The sequence below is a fragment of the Camelus ferus genome, chromosome X (assembly GCF_009834535.1).
Source record: "Camelus ferus isolate YT-003-E chromosome X, BCGSAC_Cfer_1.0, whole genome shotgun sequence".
NCBI lineage: Eukaryota > Metazoa > Chordata > Mammalia > Artiodactyla > Camelidae > Camelus > Camelus ferus.
This window is the reverse complement of record NC_045732.1, coordinates 95205162-95225055: the sequence shown is the minus strand read 5'-3', so window position 1 is coordinate 95225055 and position 19894 is coordinate 95205162. Positions and strand designations below refer to the sequence as shown.

The 19894-nt window shown below is 37.2% G+C and overlaps 1 protein-coding gene across 1 annotated transcript; it reads left to right on the top strand.

Moving 5' to 3' along the window:
* The first annotated feature begins 648 nt into the window (after positions 1-648).
* On the top strand, positions 649-19516 carry SH2D1A (SH2 domain containing 1A). Its single transcript, XM_032475298.1, has 4 exons — positions 649-986; positions 13292-13355; positions 17986-18127; positions 19140-19516. Exons 1-4 carry the CDS (start codon positions 850-852, stop codon positions 19178-19180), a joined length of 384 nt encoding a protein of 127 aa, XP_032331189.1. The 5' UTR covers positions 649-849; the 3' UTR covers positions 19181-19516.
* Positions 19517-19894: the final 378 nt, after the last annotated feature.

The following is a 19894-nucleotide window of genomic DNA, read 5'->3' as shown; positions in this document are numbered from 1 at the left end:
AAAGCACCAATTAAATGAATTATTCTGTCATGTAAAACCCATCAAACAGATAAATCTGGAACATCTTTGGACACAGACTGATTTTAGCACCCCAACCAGAACTTTGGGATCTTGGATGACAGGAAGGTTGGAAAAACTTGATTTGCCCAGGATCAAGATTGCTCAAGATGATTAGGATTGGAAGCGGAGGGTGGGCCGGGTGAAGAGAGGAGGCACTTGCCCCAAGTCCCTCCTTCACTTACTGCTGATTCTGTAGGAACCTCCTGGCTGTGCTCAGGAGTGATTGCTCACTGACAGGATAGTTTCTGTGTTTTGGTCTCAGAGCTTTGGGGCCTTTCATTCTCTGTCAGTATGTTTCTGCCCCAGGTGAAGGCAATGTTCAACTTGCCTCTATCATCACCCCCTTTGGGGACTAGTTAACCTAAGTCATGGGTCCCCTGGGAAAACTTCAGGGACAGAAGCATTACCAAGCATTCCTGTCAGGGTGCGGGTCTGCGGTGGTAGTACAGGCCAAATCTTGCGAGGACCTTCTTCCTGTCGTCCTCCCTGCTCCGTCCATCCGAACCCAGTGTTGCGGGGGTGGGCCTGGGAGGGGAATCGAACCCTCTGGCAATAACCAAGCTGATAAACTGCTGAGCTGGTTTTAATTGAAGTGTGAGAAGGAGGTTTTAAGGCAGGTAGACAACATCCTGTTGTTCGGGCGCTCCTCTCTCTTTTTTGCACATCTGGCTGAACTGGGAGTCAGGTGGCTGACTCGTGTGCCTGGTTGCAGCAGCGGCAGCGGCAGCAGCCGGGCGGCAACTCCCTGCCAGCGTCCCACGCCTCACCCGCCCAAGAGTCCCCCAGGCCATGGATGCGGTGGCTGTGTATCACGGCAAAATCAGCCGGGAGACGGGGGAGAAGCTCTTGCTCGCCACGGGTCTGGACGGCAGCTATTTGCTGAGGGACAGCGAGAGCGTCCCGGGCGTGTACTGCCTGTGTGTGCTGTGAGTACGCCGCGGCGGGACCGGGGACCGAGGGGCGGCAGGGGCGGCGGCGAGGCCTCCTCCACTGCCCACCGCAAGGCCCGAGGTCCCCCGCTGGGGATTTCAAGCCCCGGACCACCCGCGCTCCAGGAGGGGGCCTCCCCAGCGCCTTTGGGGGCGGCGGCGGCAGAGAATGCCCTCTGGGATAGGGAAACGCAGCCTAGAACTGACCTTGCCTTCGGAAAAAGGCTCAGGCTCCCGACTTCGTTTTGACCTCTAGGTCAAACTACAAGCCTGCAACGTGGAGCCCTGGGATGGCCCAGAAGCCAGATTTGGGGCCACCAGCTCCTTAGAGAAGGGGAAGCCTCTCTCTCCAGCTCTCTTTAAATGGCATTGGCGGTGTCATCCCAAAGGAAGGCCGTCCAGTTCCGGGAGAGGAAGAAGATCAAGCAACTGAATCCATCACTTTAAGAAGGCACTTCTTTAAGTGACCACTTTAAGAGCTAGTTAGGTCAGAATGCTGAGGAGGGGATGTTTGTGAATAAAACCGCCTCTCTGGATCTGCTTATTTAGCTTTCTTTAGAGGAGTTGTGTGGTGGGTGGGGAGGAAGGGGGTTTCAGAAATAGAGCCCTTGTTGATAAAATCTAGGACTGACAATAGCGGTGAAGGACACAGAGGGAAAACACCCTCGTGTGATTCAGCTTTGCCCTTTACCTAGGCTTCTCTTAGTCTAACGCCCCATTTTGAATCAAATGCACCTTCATCTTTGCTTCAGCGCTCCTGAGTTAGATCTAATCTTGTGCTAGTCTGATGCTGACTTTGGCAAATTAATCTCTCAGTACCTCTGTTTTCTTATCCATAAAATGGATACAATATTACTGCCTACGTCACAGGAGTGTGAGGGTTAAGTGTTATCATGCAGGTAGAAAAATTAGCACTAGACCTGACACATAGTAAATGTTCAGTAAAAGTAAGCTATTGTTATTATTATTATTGTATACTTTTTTTAGTCTATTTCTTTCAGTACTTATTATTTTTATTATATTCTTTCTTTTTTGGGTCAAATTCTCACGGGACATTTCTAAGGAAGAACCTTGCCCAGTCACTTTTTGTTAGCAGGATAAAAACACCGTGAAAACACCAACCCTGTACAGTAGGTTCTAAACAGAAAGAAAATGAAGGAAAAAGCTCAGTAGTAATTTTGGTATCTGAAGATACACTGCAAGATTTTGAAGTTCCTTCTGGGTCAGTTCCTTCTGAGCCTGGTGTTAGAGGATTTGCATTGTTTATTGTGTTTTTAAAATGGTCAAGACATGTTTGTGGCAACTCTCAGGCCATGCTAAATACATTTATTATAGAAGTTTCAAGGGAAATAATGTGCAAGCTATTGAATCTCTTGGGCTCAGAGATCTCTTGGATCTTACGTTTTCTTTATATTATTTTTTCCAAATGGAAACCAGAGAAGGTCAATAAAAGTCAACTAGTATCCCTAAGCTCTTATCAAAAGAAAGTGCAGTGAGTGGACTGGTGAAAGGGGCTTCTTACAGGAAGCTGACAAAGGAGGTAGTGGGCGCCTTAATCTGGAGATGAAAAATAAGGTACAAAAGAAGCCTGGGAATGGGAGGAAGAGCAGGGGACAGTGTGTGGCAGGATGCACCTGAAGCTTCAGACACTCTGGCCTCTATTGTTTCCCAAGCTTGCCAAGCGGGTTCCCCGCTTAGTATCTTCTCACTTATTGTTCCTTCTGCCTAACCCCTCAGAGATAACATCTTTGACCATCCTATCTCAAATAACTACCCTCTCCCTGTCACACTCCATCACTTCATTTTTCTTCAAGAAGCTTTAAACTATCTGATGTTTGCTTGTTTACTTATGTATTTCTGGGCTCTCCTGCTAAAAATTTCCATGAGGACAGGGACATCGTCTCCTGTATCAGGAACACAGCCTGGCATATGATAGGCACTCGATAAACATTTTTAAATTAACAAATGATTTATCAGGGCAAATACTTTTCCTTACTGCAGAGATATTTGGGGCTGATATCAAGAGGCCAAGGTGTGGACTCTGGGGAAGTCATTCAACTTCTTTGGGTCTTGGATTCCATATTTGTAAAACAGGAGTAGTTTATGTGTGCCCTACCTTCTCCATAGGATTACTGCTGATGAAATAGGCAAGAGAGAAGGACAGCCTTAGCCTTTTGCCCATGTAGGCCAGGACCACATAAGGAATTAATTTAGGCATTTACATTTACATTTTTATCAAACATTTACATTTTCATCCAAAATGAAATCTTGCATAAATGCGGTTTTTGTGACTCAGATTTCCATGCAAACTTCCTTCTGAAGTAGCAGAAAATAGACAAATTGGAGGCCCCTCTAGCATGCCTTTTGATGAGCTCTCCAGGTCCTAGAGGGTGATGGCTAGACTGCTGCAGAGGGAAGACACACGGATATATTGCCTCCTATGACAGTTTCTCAACCTTTTCGAGCCAAGGATCCCTTTCAATAAACATAAACATTCATTTCTCCTTTTTTAGTACCACGCTGCAGGAACAAAATCAAATTTTATTTTGAAATAAACCACATACTCATCTTCAACCAAAACATGTATGGTTATGATCTGCAGTAGAAATAACAGTGTAAATGGTGTCATATATACATAGGCAACAAGGTATAGCTAACAAGCATGCATTGAGCATAGGGTTCACTCAGAATAGTTTCTCATTCTATCTTTTGCTTATTCTCATTATCCGAGAAGGTTCGGTTGAGCTTTAGTTTCTGTATTTTTACTGTGGAAATCACATATTGCATATGCCTTTCGAACTGTACTTTAAACTATGCTTTCTAACTATGCTCCTTTTCCCAGTTCTGACCCCCCAATCACAGCCTATAGATATGGCCTTTTCTTCCATTCATTTTGGAAAATTGAGTCTCGTAAAGTATTAAAGAAATTTTCCATATATAGGATGGCTTACCTTCATTTAAAGTAAGAGTTTTTTCTTTCACTTATTTTCAATAAATAAATCTAGATTTTGGTATAAAAAGCCTATTTTTTAAACTTTTTTTATTGAGTTATAGTCATTTTACAATGTTGTGTAAAAAGTCTATTAAAATAGTTCTTAAATACCTATTCATATTATAGGAAATTTGAAAAATGTAGATAATGGAAGTGAGGAAAAAGCATCTATAGTTTTATAACCCAAAGGCAATTATTCTTGAAAATTAAGTGATTTTTGTTCTATATTTTAATAAAATAAATTATAAACACACATGTACTCTCATAATATTGTATTCTGCTGCATTTTCTACTTAACATGAAAAAAGCCCATTTACATATAATGTTCTTACAAATGATTTTAAAACATTATTTTTAATGGCCTCATGATAGTCCAACCAGTCCAACTATATTTTCCTTAACCAGTCATTTATTTTTAGACATCTGAATCATTCCATTTTTTTTGCAATTATAAATTCCATCATAATTTCATATTTCAGTCCATAAAGGTTTTCTTGTATTTATGATTACTTTTTTATAATGAATTTCAAGATGTGCAACTTCTAGATCAGAAAACACAAACAGCTTAAGATATCTGATGTATACGTGATCACCAAATATTTTTTCCTAAATGATTATTCCAGTTTATATATACGCTCACCAGTAATGCGTGAAAGTGTCTCTTACCACACCCTCCCTAGAAATGGGTATTCTTGTTAAAAAAAAAAATTCTTGAAATTTGATGTCTCATTCTTTATTTCATATTTCTTTAATTCTTTAATGAATGTCTTTTACGTGATTGGTAAACTGTTGTATTTCTTTGTTCATGAACTGGCTCTTTGTGTACTTTGCCCATTTAACCATTTGGATCTCACTATTTTTCTTAACACATTATGAGCTGTATATACTAATCCTTGATCTTTTGCAGTTATCTTTTCTCAGTTTGGTGCTTGCCATTACTTTTCTTTGACACACAAAAAAATTAACATTTTTAGTAGTCAAGTCCGTCACTCATTTTCTTTCTGATTTCTCCCTTTGCTTCCCAACTTAGAAAGTTCTTTCATCTCCAGAAGTGTCATAAAACTTCACTTCAGGTTTGTTTTAAATTTATGGTTTGGTTAGTTTACAGTTAACTCTGTAATTCAATTTGGAATTTTATTTTGATGTGCAGAAAAGATCTAATTTGATTTTGTTTCAAAATAGCTAATAATTTATAAATAAGACTTCCATTCCTGATTGATTTATTAGCTTACTTTACAATATATTAAATTTTTACATATAACAGTTATTGTTTTACAACTATCTGGCTCAAGTGATCTATTATTCTTGTACTACTAATGCTATATGATAATGCTTTAATACATTTAAAAAATTGTTTGCTATTCTTACCTGTTGGTTCTTCAAGATGAAATCTAGAATAATTTTGTTAAGTTAAAAAATCTCATTGAGGTTACATTAAATTATTAATAAATTAAGGAGGAACTGTCATCTTTAAAGAATTTGGTCTTCCCATCCAAAAACCTGATATATCTCTTGAGTTATTAATTTAGTCATTTCCATCCATCAATAGAGGTTTGTATTTTTCTTCCTGTAGGTCTTGAATAGTTTTTGTTAAGTTTATTCCTATTTATTGTGTGTATGAATGTATCTTTTTTTATTGAAGTATACTCAGTTCACAATGTTGTGTCAACTTCTGGTGTACAGCACAATAATTCAGTCATACATATACATACATATATTTGTTTTCATATTTTTTTTATTTTTTTGTTTCTAATATAAATGGAATCTTTTCCCATCACATTTTCATTTGCAATAGAAAAGCTACTGACTTTATGTATTTTTCTTGTATTCATCCAGTATACTAAATGTTGTTAGTAATGCACATAGTTTAATTTAATTTAATTTAATTTTATTCTTTTTGGTTTTCAAGGTATATCAACTTTCTTTTCACTAATGTACCTATCTATGAGCCCTCACATTTCTTCCCTTTTCACTCTCAGTGTAGACAGCCATTGAGAAAGTCCTTAATACTCACTGAGATAGTTTGATGGTGATAAAGGAAAAACCAATTTAAAATATTTAAAATAACTAGTTTGAAGAAATAGTTGATTTCCATAATTCGCATCCTCTGTACATATCTGAGTTTGCTATTTATCTTATAGAAGATTTGGAAGAAGAAATGCTATTATATTCTTTAGCCTCAAGGACATATAATGAAGTCATTTGACATATATGTCTTTAGGTAAAAGGTTAATTATCTTTTTGTCCCTTAAGATTTAAAGGGTGACTGGAAATAAAGTGCCTAGCAAACAATTGAACTGGAGAAATGGAGGAAGGAGCAGTGATGAAATAAAATTCCAGCTCATTAGTTGTAATCGAGGGGAACAGTGTGGCAAAGAACTCAAAAGAATGAGAAATTATAACATAGAGTTAGTTTTTTAATACAATTGGATACATGGGTTGGTGCTACATTTATCTTTGTAATAATTTAGGCCCTTGGAATTATTTTGGATTATCTGAGTACAATCCATTAATAGCAAAGCAAGCCTGAAGGCCAGCCTAGAATTAAATTTGCAACATGCAAACCACCAAATGGACGGATCACAGAACAGTAAATCAAGTGTTGACTCCAGTTGACAGTGTAAAATTGAAGTTGAAAGATTAATCTGAAGATATCATTCAGCTTAAAGAGAAGGGGAAGCCTAGGTTGGCCTCTTTTGGGCGCTCCCCATCTGGCCTCTACGCTTCAGCCCCTTCCCTTGTTCGTGTCCTCAGTGGACACTTCCAGCCCCAAGGATTAGCAGACTCCCTCCCTTTTTGAAAACTGTCTTTTTGGATTCACCTTAAGACCGATTTGTTCATTCATTCCTTCTGATATATGAGAGAGGCAGCATAGAGAGTTGGTAAAGAGCCCATATCTTCTAGCCAGACCCTCTGAGTGTGCATCCCAATTCTGGCCCTTAACCAGCTATTTTATCTTGGGCAAGTTATTTAAACTTTCTGTGTCTCAGGTTCCTTACCTGTGAAAAGGGGGATGGTGATATTAATAGTACTTACCTCATAGGGTTGTTATTGAGAATTATTGCATCACTTAACATTTATAAAATTAATATGTAGTAGGTGTTTTTTAATATAAATAAAAGATCTCTAATTGCGAGACAAAGACCATCGTAGGAGTAGATAAATAAAATGCTATATGGCAGTTCAAGGGAAGAAGAGAGCATATTGTCATGACTCATCGAAACTGATATTATATAGTTTTACCATCAGACTTGAAGCTGAATGGCTTTTGATGGTTCTGAAAATTCAAATTCACTCTGAAAGAATGAAGATTGGGCCATAGGAAATTCAAAAACCTCTTGAATCAGAGCATAGTCTTAATAATGATGACTTTGTATAGGATGCCATTGCTTTGGATATGAAAGTTCTGAAATATTTGTCAAAAAATCAGTGACCATATAATTATGCCTTGAATTTTGCACACAACATTAATTTGTACAGACATAGACAGCTTGGGCACTAGCTTGCTTTATTTGCAGTGTCATGAAGAAGTCAGATGTAGCTAAACCTTTTCTTTTGTGTAGTCCTTGAAGTGGTGTAAAGAAGGAATTGATGTGGTTCTGTTAGTTTTACACCAAAATCTGTCCCCAACACTGACCCCTTTAGAAAATAAGAAATAAGTCAGGTTGCTTTCTTCTTTTCTATTTCTAACCAGAACACATTTTTAAGAGTTGGAGATAGCTTTTGAAAAAATAAAGACAAATTTTAATATTAGCAGGGAGTGAATCAACAGATGCTTTGTAGTCATTAAAATACAAAATACTGGCTAAGAAAATTAATTAATGGCTACAACAGCCACAAAAAAACTCTACTGTTTTCTACCAATTATTCACTTTCTAGATTCTTTTATGATAAATTTTAAATTCCAGGCTTATCAACAAGTGTGACAAAAGGTTTGATGGAAGAAGGAAGTTAAAATTACACTACTTTCTTGGTTTGTCTGTGTTAATGAGGAAGTCAGAGGAAAAATAATCCTAAAAGGGATGTAAAAGTTTTTAAAAATGGATGATATTTATCTGATTTGTGATTTTCTTAGTCTAGATTTGTAAATCTCCAAAGAGTAATTTTGCTTCTTTTTCTTTAAAAAAAATGTTGTTAGTCATTTGTCTAACTTTATAGGGAAAACTAATATGCAAGGATGCATTTATATTAGTTTAAATTTACTTCTAGGTTATATACATACAGGGACAGTTTTGAACAGTTGTAATCAGAGTGACATCTCCTTATGTCCACTTTTTTCCACATACCATCATTTTATATCAACATGGCCCGTGTGCTTAAAATTTTTTGAAAAATATAGCTCTCTAATATATTTGAATTTTGGTATAATTTTGAAACATTCTTTCTGCTACCATTTGAGTATTTGAGTAACATTCCTTAGGTTAGTTCCATTTTTTCACTATTAAAATAGAACTACTATGAAAATCTTTGTCAAATTGCTGTTTCCATTTCATTCCTTGGAGTATATGAAGATAAGCAAGGTCATTAGGTCAAAAATATGCACGGTTTTATCGCTCTTGTTATAATTTGCCAACTTATTTCCTAGAACAGTGATTTTTCAGCAGACAGGGAGAGAGTGTGCATAGTTTGAAAAAACATAATCAATATTTTAGTTTAATTTTATATTATAGATTATTGTTTCATAATTCAAGCTACAGAAAACAAAACTATGGAATCTTGTTGGGGAGGAGGGAGTAAAAAGTTCAGAAATACTACTTTATGAAGACTGAAACCATTTAAGAAGTTTCAGCTTATATTTAAATAAAATCGCATTCTTAAAGCATAGACTGAGTGATTCTGGGTGAGGTGGAATAGAGGTGCCCAGTGTGAGTGGAGGAAGCCAGCTTGATTTGGGGAACATTGCCATCAACATTCCCAATGAGATGTGAGCCTTCTCTATGCATTTTAACCAGTCTTTCTCTAAATTTAATGTTCCTACAAATCATCTGGAAATCTTGTTAAAATGCAGATTCTGACTCTGCAACTCTGGGGTGGGGCCTGAGATTCTACATTTCTAACAAGGTCCTCGGTGATGCACTGCTATTACCCTGGGAACTTGAATTGCACCGTTTTAAATCTCTTCCATCCGTGATACACAATGGGAGTTGACTACAGGGGATCCTTGTTCAGTTCAGCAACTTGGAAGTGAGAGAGATGAACTGCTGGCTTGTTTGAGGGGCTGAAGCAATTTTGCTCATTCAGAAATTTGAGGAGTTGGGAAGCAGGAGATTGTTAAAATCCGACAGGTTAATCACAAGAAGTTTTATGTGCCACTAACATCAGGTTGTTCAGAGACTGAAGGAGGTAAGGACTTTTGAAGTGGTACTCGGGTTCCTGCCGCTTAACTGAAAGTGCGATAAGATCAGATTCGTTAGGAAACAATTTTCAAAACAGACTCATTTATTTTGACTAAATGAGGCTGAATGATAGTAGGGAGATAGACTGATTGTATTTTTTAAAAAACCCACTGTTTTAGAAAGTGGGAAGCCAGTTGCCTATGATTTTGCTTGCATTGTTGCTGAGATTGTAAATAATGTGTTTCCTCAACACTTTTAATGATACTGAATTATTGCTATTAATCGCTAACCATAGGGGAAATGCAACTAAATGCGTATACTATTTCCCTGCTCCTATCTCCATTTTGCTGTGTGACTATAAGAAAATCACTTAAAGCCTTACGTTTAGAGTTCCCATGGTGAAAAATGGAAATCAAAGCTCTTGCCTTATTCCCCATAGAGTACTTACTGAAATCAGTGGGCTCTGAGGTAGATTTCAACTAAATTAAAAAAAAAAAAAAAAAGACTTTTACAATGTAATTTTTAATGTTTATTTAGCATATTATTATATATATGCATATATCACACTATTTAAAATATGATCTCAATATTCTGGCAAACCTTTGTAAAATGAAACATTTCCTGTAATCACACCAGCAATTAAATTGACCTTTTTTTGATTTCACAAATTGAATAAACCTGAATAGAGTGTCTTAGATCTATTTTTTGAATCCTTTAGGTGATAGTACTGATGGATATTGATTAAAAATAAAGTAATTTAATCCACATCTAAAGACTTTTATAGGGGATTAATGGTAAATGAGGTCGATTACTCAAGGATGACCCTGTTTGGAATGCTTTAGAATCCTCTGTTGTTTTAGGCTTAAAAAGATTTATTTTTACCAGAGTTAAGCATGCATTCTAACCAAAGATGTATATTGACCTAAGCTTGTACCTAAGCATAACAATCAGAAAAGGTCTGAAATAAAACTCTGTTGGTGCAGATTCAGATTCATAATTTGAAACAATTCAGTATAAAATTTACTTTACTTTTCGATGAAGCAAAAGCTTGTTAGGCAAATTAAGTAGCAGTACTATATTTACTAAAATATACATAATTCATCTTAGTGTGGGGATCAAGAGCTGGGGCTCAGAGTCAAAGAGGCCTGATTTAAATCCCATCTTTGCTGCTTGATCTCTAGTGAGGCATTCGTTACTTAACTTCTCGGTCTCAGTTTCCTCATCTATAAAATAAATATCACAATATACACTTCATAGGATTATTGTTGGGCCCAAAAGGGATAATGCACAGCACATTGCTGTGGGCTGAATCGTGTCCCTGTCAGAGTTATATGTTGAAGCCCCAACTCCCCCTGTGGATGTATTTGGAGAACCTTTAGGAAGTAATAAAGGTTACATGAGATCATAAGGGTAGGGCTCTAATCCAATAGGGTGTTGGCCTTAGAAGAAGAGAGAGATCTCCCTCTCTCAAAGAATGCACACAAAGAAGAGGTCATGTGAGCACACAGCAAGAAGGCGACTGCCTACAAGCCAAGAGAAGAGGCCTTGGAAGGAAACCTATGTCGCTGGCACTTTCATCTTGGACTTCCAGCCTCCAGAACTGCGAGAAAATAAATTTCTTTTGTTTAAGCCACTCGGTCTATGTTATTTTGTTATGGCAGCCTGAGCAGACTAATACAGATTTTGGTACTGAAAAGTACAGTGCTGCTGTAACAATTACCTAAAAACGTGGAAATGGCTTTGGAACTGGGTAATGGATAGAGGCTAGAGGAGTTTGGAGGTACCTGCTAGAAAAATTCTGCACTGCTGTGAGTACTGTTGGTACAGTGATGGATGTTAAAGGTCATTCTGATGAGGTCTCAGATGGAAATGAGGAACATGTTGTTGGAAACTAGGGGAAAGGCCATCCTTGTTACAAATGGCAAAGAACTTGGCAGAACTATGTTCGAGTATTTTGTGAAAGGTAGAACTTGCAAATTGGATATTTAGCTGGAGAGATTTCTAAGCAAAGTGTTGAAGGAACAGCTTGGGACCTCCTGACTGTTTATAATAAAATGCAAAAGGAAAGAGATGAACTGAAGAAGGAATTGTTAAGCAAAAAGAAACCAGACTTAAAGATTTGGAAAATTCTCAGCCTACTCACATGGCAAAAAATGAGGACACTTGGTCTGGAGAGAGCACCAAGGATGTGGCTGGATAATCACTCCTTAAGGAGATTACTTATGATGTTAACTAGCCATCCCAGAAGAAGCCAAGACTAGAGTCCAGACCAAAGCATCAGAGACACTGTCAGCTTGGACCAAACTGGACAGGACAATAGAACAATTTGGCTGCAAATATGCTTAATTTTTCAAGAAAATGGAAAAATGACCCTGAAGACAATCCAGAGATCAGCCTGGAGCAAGGCTGCTCCCATCTAGGTTTCAAAGGTGGGATCAGTGCCCAAGAGATCGAAGTGGATGTCCCTCCCCACCATCGGCCCCACTGCAGAGCCATGGGAGTGACAGTGCCACCCAGTGGACCTGGAGGGCAGAGCATCAATCCAAAAAGGATTTTTCTCAAGCATTAAGATCTAATGGAATTTACCTTATGAGGTTTTGGACTATTTTGGAACTTGTCACCCCTGTTTACCTTCTAATATGTTCCTTTTGGAATGAGAGTATCTATCCTATGCCTGTCCCACTTTTGGAAGCACATGACTTGTCTGGTTTTACAGGTTCACAACTGGAAAAGAATTTTGCCTCAGCATCAGTCTTATCCTGAATCTCACCCACATGTGATTAGATGAAATTTATATGAGATTTTGAACTTTAGACTTTAGAGTTGATACTGAAATGTGTTTAAGACTTTTGGGGCTCTTGGGATGGAATGAATGTATTTTGCATGTGAGAAGGATGTGAATTTTGGGGTGCCAGTGTTGGAATGCTATGGACTGAGTCATACCGCCCATTCATATGTTGAAGCTTAACCCTCAATGTGGCTGTATTTGGAGATAGATAGGCCTTTAGGATGTAATTAAGGTTAAATGAGATCATAAGAGTGGGGCCCTAATCCAACAGGATTGGTGGCCTTATAAGAAGAGTGATCTCTTTCTCCATGCACACTCACACAAAGAAAAGCTCGTGTGAGCACACAGCAAGAAGGTGGCTGCCTACAAGCCAAGACAAAAGGCCTCAGAATAAGACCTATGTTGCTGGCACCTTGATCTAGCCTCCAGAACTATGAGAAAATAAATTTCTTTTGTTTAAGCCACCCGGTCTATGGTATTTGTTATGGTAGCCTGAGCAGACTAATACAGAATGTAAAACTCTTCACATGTAGTAAAAATCAACTATACAGATATACAGTATGCATGCACACTGAATAGTGGGGGGAAGCATTTACCCCAACTAAAAAGACAAGCTGATTTCAAGAAATTTAGCAGGACTGCTTTTTAATTCAAATTACTATTAGTACTATAATATATTATAAAATTATACAGGAATATAGCATACTTATTATAATTAATATTATTATTACTGTTAACTTAAGTGAGTCAAATAGTACCTTATCCCAGTGAAATGTTTTCATCTTAAGCTCTATATGTACTTAAAAATAATGTAACTATACTTTGTTAAGTCTGTTTAATAACTCATGATGTTTTACCAATTACCATAGGTCTCTAGTTTCTTTCTGTCCCAACAGTCTCTCAACTTGACAAATCTTAGGAGTGTGAGTTCCCACATTAAAAAACAAACAAACAAACAAACAAAAAAACCCCGAAAAGATAAAGAAAGCTTACTGAGAACTGTGATTAGCTGGATATACTATGCAAACAAATTAGATTCCACAGATTTTTCTTTCTATGAATGCAATTGTGCCATATATGTGTGTCCCAGTATATGTAACATTAATATGTAATAGTTGAGACACCAATTTAGAGCATCCACTGTTCTTTTGGAATTTTTCAGTAATGGAAGTTTATTCTTTCACAGGTATCAAGGTTACATTTATACATACCGAGTTTCCCAGACAGAAACAGGTTCTTGGAGTGCTGAGGTATAGCTCTTTTATTTATTTTTGCTTCTGGGGGTATCAGGGAGGTGTTTGAAATTTAGGCTGGTTTTATAAAAGAATTGTCAAATCCTACATGCCCAAAATATTCATCAGATTCAAGTCACTAAAGCTCTAATCCAAAATTGTTCATGGATCATTAAGAAGTCTTTAGAGAATTTTGGTCCCAGTTGTGTTCAGCCGTCATAGTATGGAGTGGTCTCACACTGTGGGGAAGATAGCAAAGTTGAAGGATTGTGTCAGACGTTTAGTGCCTATGGGAAATTTTTTAAAAAGCATATTAAAAATAGATAAAAGGATTAAGTCAAAAATTATTTACCAAATGATACAAATACAAGTGCTGGTTCTATGGCAGATTAAAACAACATGACTCCTGTTTTCTAAAAGCCTATAAGACCCTGGGGGAGATACAATATGAATTAAATAGCAGTATGAGAGCCTGGAGTTTATTGTCAGATGAATCTGGGTTCTAGGTCTGATCCAACCCTCCCCCCTTCCTGAGCGGTCTATGACCTTGGGTAGGTTATTTAACTTTGCTTTGAACCAATTTCTTCATGTATAGAATGAGCATAAAAATAGTCCCTTACTCATAGGGCTTATTTGGAAGATTAAATGAGATAATGCATATAAAGAAAGTTCTTAGCCATGGGACCTGGCACGAAGCAAGCCCTGAAAAATGAGAACCTGCCCAAGTTGCTGAACAATATGATTACATACAGTCAAGCGTTACATTATTTAGCGTAAGGGTTCAAAGAAGGGAGGATTTTCCGAGTATCAGGGTGTGTGGAGGCAGGACGCCCAGCTGAGCCCTGAGGGAAGGACATGGCGAGGTGGGATAGAGGGCACATTTCAGTGACTTTTTAAACAGTGCTCTACAGAATCCTAAGGCTCTTCCACCTGGGTGCTTCGGAGTTGCCCAGGAGGTTACAGAGGGAGAGGAGGACATATGTGGGCATGCTTTGGGTCCCCAGTTTGTCTTTCATCTGAGCAGGTCCTTTTATTTTGCTTATCACCTGGGGCAATGAGAAAGATTTCAATAGGAAAACGAGTTCTGATGGCTTTGAAAACATTTAACAGTCATTGTTCCATTGCAAGAAATGCCTGTAGAGTGAACCTCTTTCCAATACCAGGATCGTATATTACAATACTACCAAAATAGAGGTCTCTACACCTGAAACTTTTGACTTCAAATGCTTTCTCTGATTTCTGACTCTTTCAAACAGTCTGCCTTTATAATGAAAGCACTTCATTATGAACTGTTTGAAAATATAAATGCTAATATCAACAGCTATTAATAACTCAATCTATGCATTTAAGAAACTCTAAAGTCTAGACTTAAAAAAAATTAGAATAGCTCTAACCTTTACAAATGCATCAGTAAACTAGGAAGCACAAATTGCAGACTACAAATGTTTTGAATTACTGAGATGAATTAGGGCAGTTTTTCAAACACATTGTTGCTTTATAACAGGATAATTAATACTACCATACTAATTAGAGGAAAAGCAGCACCATTTCTAATAAAAAGTGTTTATACCTGTTTATTTTTTTTAATTCTCTGCATCACTGCAGAGATGATTGAATAAAAAATTAAATTTCACTTATTATGAGAAATAGTTGTGTATATATACATATATATGTATATAATTTGACCAGAAATAGCCCTTCACTCTAGAGAAATAGCCTTTAGCTGCTGAAGAATATTCTTTATGGAAAGGTTCTTCAATTAGTAGGGTTTATCTAATCTTTTCTTTTAAACTGGTTTTTTTCCATTTCAAATATAACATCCTTTGCACATTGTTACATGTTTGTGGTCATGTTAAGGAAGAGAGGGCTTATTGAACACAAATGCTCTCTGACCCATTTATATAATAATATTGTAATTATCTGCACCAAGAGAGCAGAAGATTGGCACGTTTTGTCCAAAGGGAAAAGAGTTTTTAAAAAACAAAACAAAACAAAAACCAAAAACCCCTTAACATTTATTTTTGAAATGCATATTGCATTTTTTTTCTGTCTACTAAATTTGCCTTCTTAGTTATGTTTCTGCTAAGGTGATATTAAACTAACGTGTATTCTCAGAGCTTATATCACCCAAAATTTCTCTAGAGCATATTGAATACCAGCTGTGATCCAAAACATGTTTCCATGGATAACTGAGAGTTGACAGTATAGGAAATGTGCAAATTTGAACAATAGCTGAGTTCAGTGACAGGATGGGAGATGTCAGTGGTACAATTCTTGTGGTAAATGTATTTTCAAAATTGGGTAAATAACAGATATTTATATTGCTTTTTGGAACAGTGCTTTAGTTTGCCATGCTGCAGGAAAAATCCTGGCAGTAGCACTCTATCTTCTGTGCAGTGGCTGTGCTAGAAAGCTAGGTATGTCTGAGATTTGTTTGAAAGAGTAAAATGAAATTGAACCCTGGATCCACTGAATTATGAAAGACAAATATTATGTGAATTTCTAGTTTGATACAGACTTTTAGATTTTATCATTGCCTAGTGTATTTATTTCATGTGACTCAGGCTAAAATTTTGCCAAATTGTTAATTCTTAGAATTCTACATACAGTCACCTACCATGAATTAACATGGCATTGTCAGTAGTACCTTGTAAAAAATATACTAAGCTCCCCTTGCTGACTTCAGTGCTTTTGGGCTTTTCTGGATATTTGATCATCAGTAGATGAGTAGATGTTAAATAATTTTACTTATTGACCTAAGCAAAGCACTATAAATTAGGTCAGTCATTTGCCAATGACACATTGCATGCCAAATTCAAATTGCTGTTTTACACCCAGTGCTTTTATTCTCCTGTGTTAGCGTGGATAATCAAGGGTTAATGGTGTATAAATCCCCATAAAAAAGATGTTTCTGTTGATAAATGGTTTTACAAGCCACAAGAACAGCTAAAAAGATGTGTGGTTTGAAATCTTTCCACACCGAGGGAGTGTATAGTTTCTCCTCTGGTTGGTGACTTCACTAGAACTTGTTTGGTCTAGTCCTAATCTGAAAGGCAATAGACTGGGTCCTGGGATCTAGAGCCAACTCTGCCTCTGGTTATCTGCGTGACCTTGGGCAAGCTGAATTCTCTCTTTGTATTTCCATTTTCTTATCTGTCAAATGGGGATAACCAAATCAGCCAAAAACTGTGAGGAAGTAGAAGGGGCAAGAGAAGGGAAAGTGCTTTGAAAGTGAAAAAGTACTCTAAGAAAGATCTAAGAAGGTATTTTGAGCCTATGATCTGCCTTTGCAATTTGGAGATTCTATCTTGGAGGCAAGGAACTGTTCAGACTCTTGTAAGAGTGGCCATATTATTTTGGATGGGGTCTCAGTAGAGTTCTGGAAAGGCGTTTTGACCCCAAGGGTGGAGCTGAGTGGGAGTGTATTCTACCTCTACTGAGGCTCCAAGCTGTGTGAGCCTATGAGTGGACACTAATTTAAAGCTAGAAAGAACTTTTTCAGTGTTTTCTATGAAAAACTGTTTACCCCAATGTAGGAAATGACCAAGAGTTATGATGGATACAGTGTGCTATCTTCAGCATTTAGTCTAGTTGACAGAAGTCTGTATGCCAGCCTTCACGTTTTCTCATTAAATGCTAACAAACAGCTCCCACCTCCAAAATTTTCCAGATGGAATAGCTGAAAAACAGCTTTCTAAAAAAACCTGTCATTGTTCAATTGCTTATAGCAATACTATTTTATTTCATGTAAAAATGACAGTTTTGAGCTGCTGCCGAAAGCTTGGCTCAGACTTTTGCAGGAAATTGTTGTTGATTTCAAGCAGTGTCTTTGCAAGAGAAGTGATGCCAGGAAAGGAGTACATTTTAATAGTCACCTGCAAATAATGATCCCTTCAAAAACTAACCAAATAAATAAATAAATAAAGGTGACCTTATAGAGTCTTTCATTTTCATGTCATAGAGAAAACCTAGTAGTTTTTAGTTTTATAGTGAAGTGTTGACGGAGAGAGCAATTTTGGGGAGGATAGGGAAGCTTCCCAAGGAGGAAAAAAATTGAACGTGAAGGATGAGGCAGGACATACCATGAGGTGAAAGAGCGTGAAGACTAACTAGCCACGCATCGTGTGCATCATAACAGCCAATTTGTAAGTTCCTGTGTAGAATTTTATAGTGTGGAATGATGACAGGGAGGATGGCTTCTCATTGTTGTTGCTTTGTTTGTTTCTTGGCTTTTTTGTTTGTTTTTGGTTCTTCAGGCTTATTAATGACCTGTAGGATCTGTGTTTTTTTCTCTGTTTAACTACATCCTCTCTGTTGGTGAATTCATTGTGGGTAATGGCCTGTGTACCCGTAGAGGTTCGGGATGTGATGGGTAGCAGGAAGGGCAGGGCGATGAGCAAGAGCTTGTATAAACTGATACTACCCTTGGGAGAACTGAAATGACAGCTCATTAGCTCCTCTTGCAGGGAAATTCAGCCAACCATAGTAAGCTCTTCTAGAGTGTTGTTTTTCCTTCTTCCTTATGTTTTCAAATATTTGAACAAGTTACACAAATGTTACCTCTCTAAGCATCCCTTGCACATTTTGTAGGCCCTTTTGGTATCATTAAGAGGTAGATGAATAATCTGCTTGGCCTTTTATTTTCCAGACAGCACCTGGGGTACGTAAAAGATTTTTCCGGAAAATAAAAAATCTCATTTCAGCATTTCAGAAGCCAGATCAAGGCATTGTAATACCTTTGCAGTATCCAGTTGAGAAGTCCTCAGCTAGAAGTACACAAGGTGCTACAGGTATGGTTTACTGTTCATTTTTGACAGGGTTTGGAAGCTCAGTGCTATGAGTCAATCTATTCATAAACATATAGTTAGAGGAAGTTCTGTAAGAAAAAGGCGAAGACAGTAGATGTAAGCAGCAACTCAAGTGAGAGGGGGCTATTCATATGCTGTGATTTCCATATGCTGTACTATAAGCTTTTAATAAAACTCTACAAAAATATAAAAAAATCCCATGAGCCCACAACGTTTTAATTTCTCTTGTCCCGTCTTGTTTTCTCCAGGCTGTCTGTTGACACATAAGTACCATTTCACTTCACTAATTCATACACAAATAATTTGAAAGATGGGACATTCAGAGAACATCTGGGCTTCTCCTTTACCTTTGCTTAGTAGACAGTGTTTTCCTCTCAGGGATGGAAAGGCTCCTGTTAGCTTGGCCCAGGTGATCCTGATTTCTGAATTTGTGGTGCTTGAATTAATAAAATTTTATTGTAGCAAAGGAAATTAATAGACTTTATTATTCCGCTAGCACAAATTGTTACATCTCCAGAGCAAAGCTATTTTAGTGTATGTGTCAAGCTAGTGACCGAATACTAGCCAATGTCCGCAGCTGTCAAATATGTGATTGTAGGTTCATCTATGGGAAGGGGTTAATCATTTGTTTGGAGTAACGGGACACTCCTTGATTTAAACAATAAATATTTATGATAAAAGAAAATGAGTTGTTATTTCCTTTTTTGACAGGGACCCAGGCTCAGTCATAAACTGACTCAAGTGGTGAATTAAATTAATGAGTAGTTAGTCTTTATAAAAGAAATATAAATACAACTCCAATTTACAAATTGGCTTAGTATTCCGTTCTTTGTAACTCAGTTTTAAATACTAGCTGCTTGAGCCATATCATTGGGTTATATCTTTGTGAACTTTATGCAGTGGGAAATTTTGCGGTGATACATTTGAGTTAACCTGTAATTTTAATAGCTTGTAAGTTTATCTTTTTTTGATTTTTGTTATTATTTTTCTTCAGGGAGAAGAGAAGATCCTGATGTCTTCCTGAAAGCACCATGAAGAAAAATAAACACCTTGTACTTTATTTTCAATAATTTAAATATATGCTAAGTCTTAAATATTGTAGATAATACAGTTTAGTGAGCTACAAATGTATTTCTAAAACCATCGTAGCCCTGTAATGGAAGCATCTAGCATGATGTTAAAGCTGAAATGGACTTTGCGGATAATGAGAAGCTTTGAAATGAGGATTGGGGAAAAATAATTCCACAGGTTCTTTTCAGTTATTATATTTACAAATGGGGAACGATTTAAAACGTAATGATACTTTATAAACGATTAATGTCAATTCTTGCCAAATATAAATAAAAGCAATCCTCCGTTTTTATCAAAAAACATCGTTTTTAGTGAAATATTATTTGATAGCTACTGAATTTAAAATGTCTTGCTTGATTACGTGGCAAGAAGCTGGTTGGGGTCCCTCATCTTTGTCATGCACGGCTCTGCTTTAGGTATTATGCTCTCCAGTGGCTGTGGTGTTGTAGGCTCTTGGGGATTTATGAAACTGTGCACCGTGTGCTAAAAACAAGTACTAGACAGAGTGAAGAATTTCTGTTGAATTTTGAAAGCAACCTTCTTGTCTAGTGTTCTGATGTTGGGCAGTAAAATCCACGGACCAATCTGGAGATGAAAAATCCAATTTAAAATATGCTCTAAATGTTTATTATATTTAATGCTACAGGATTTGAAATTATATTAAATATCTGATGAAGT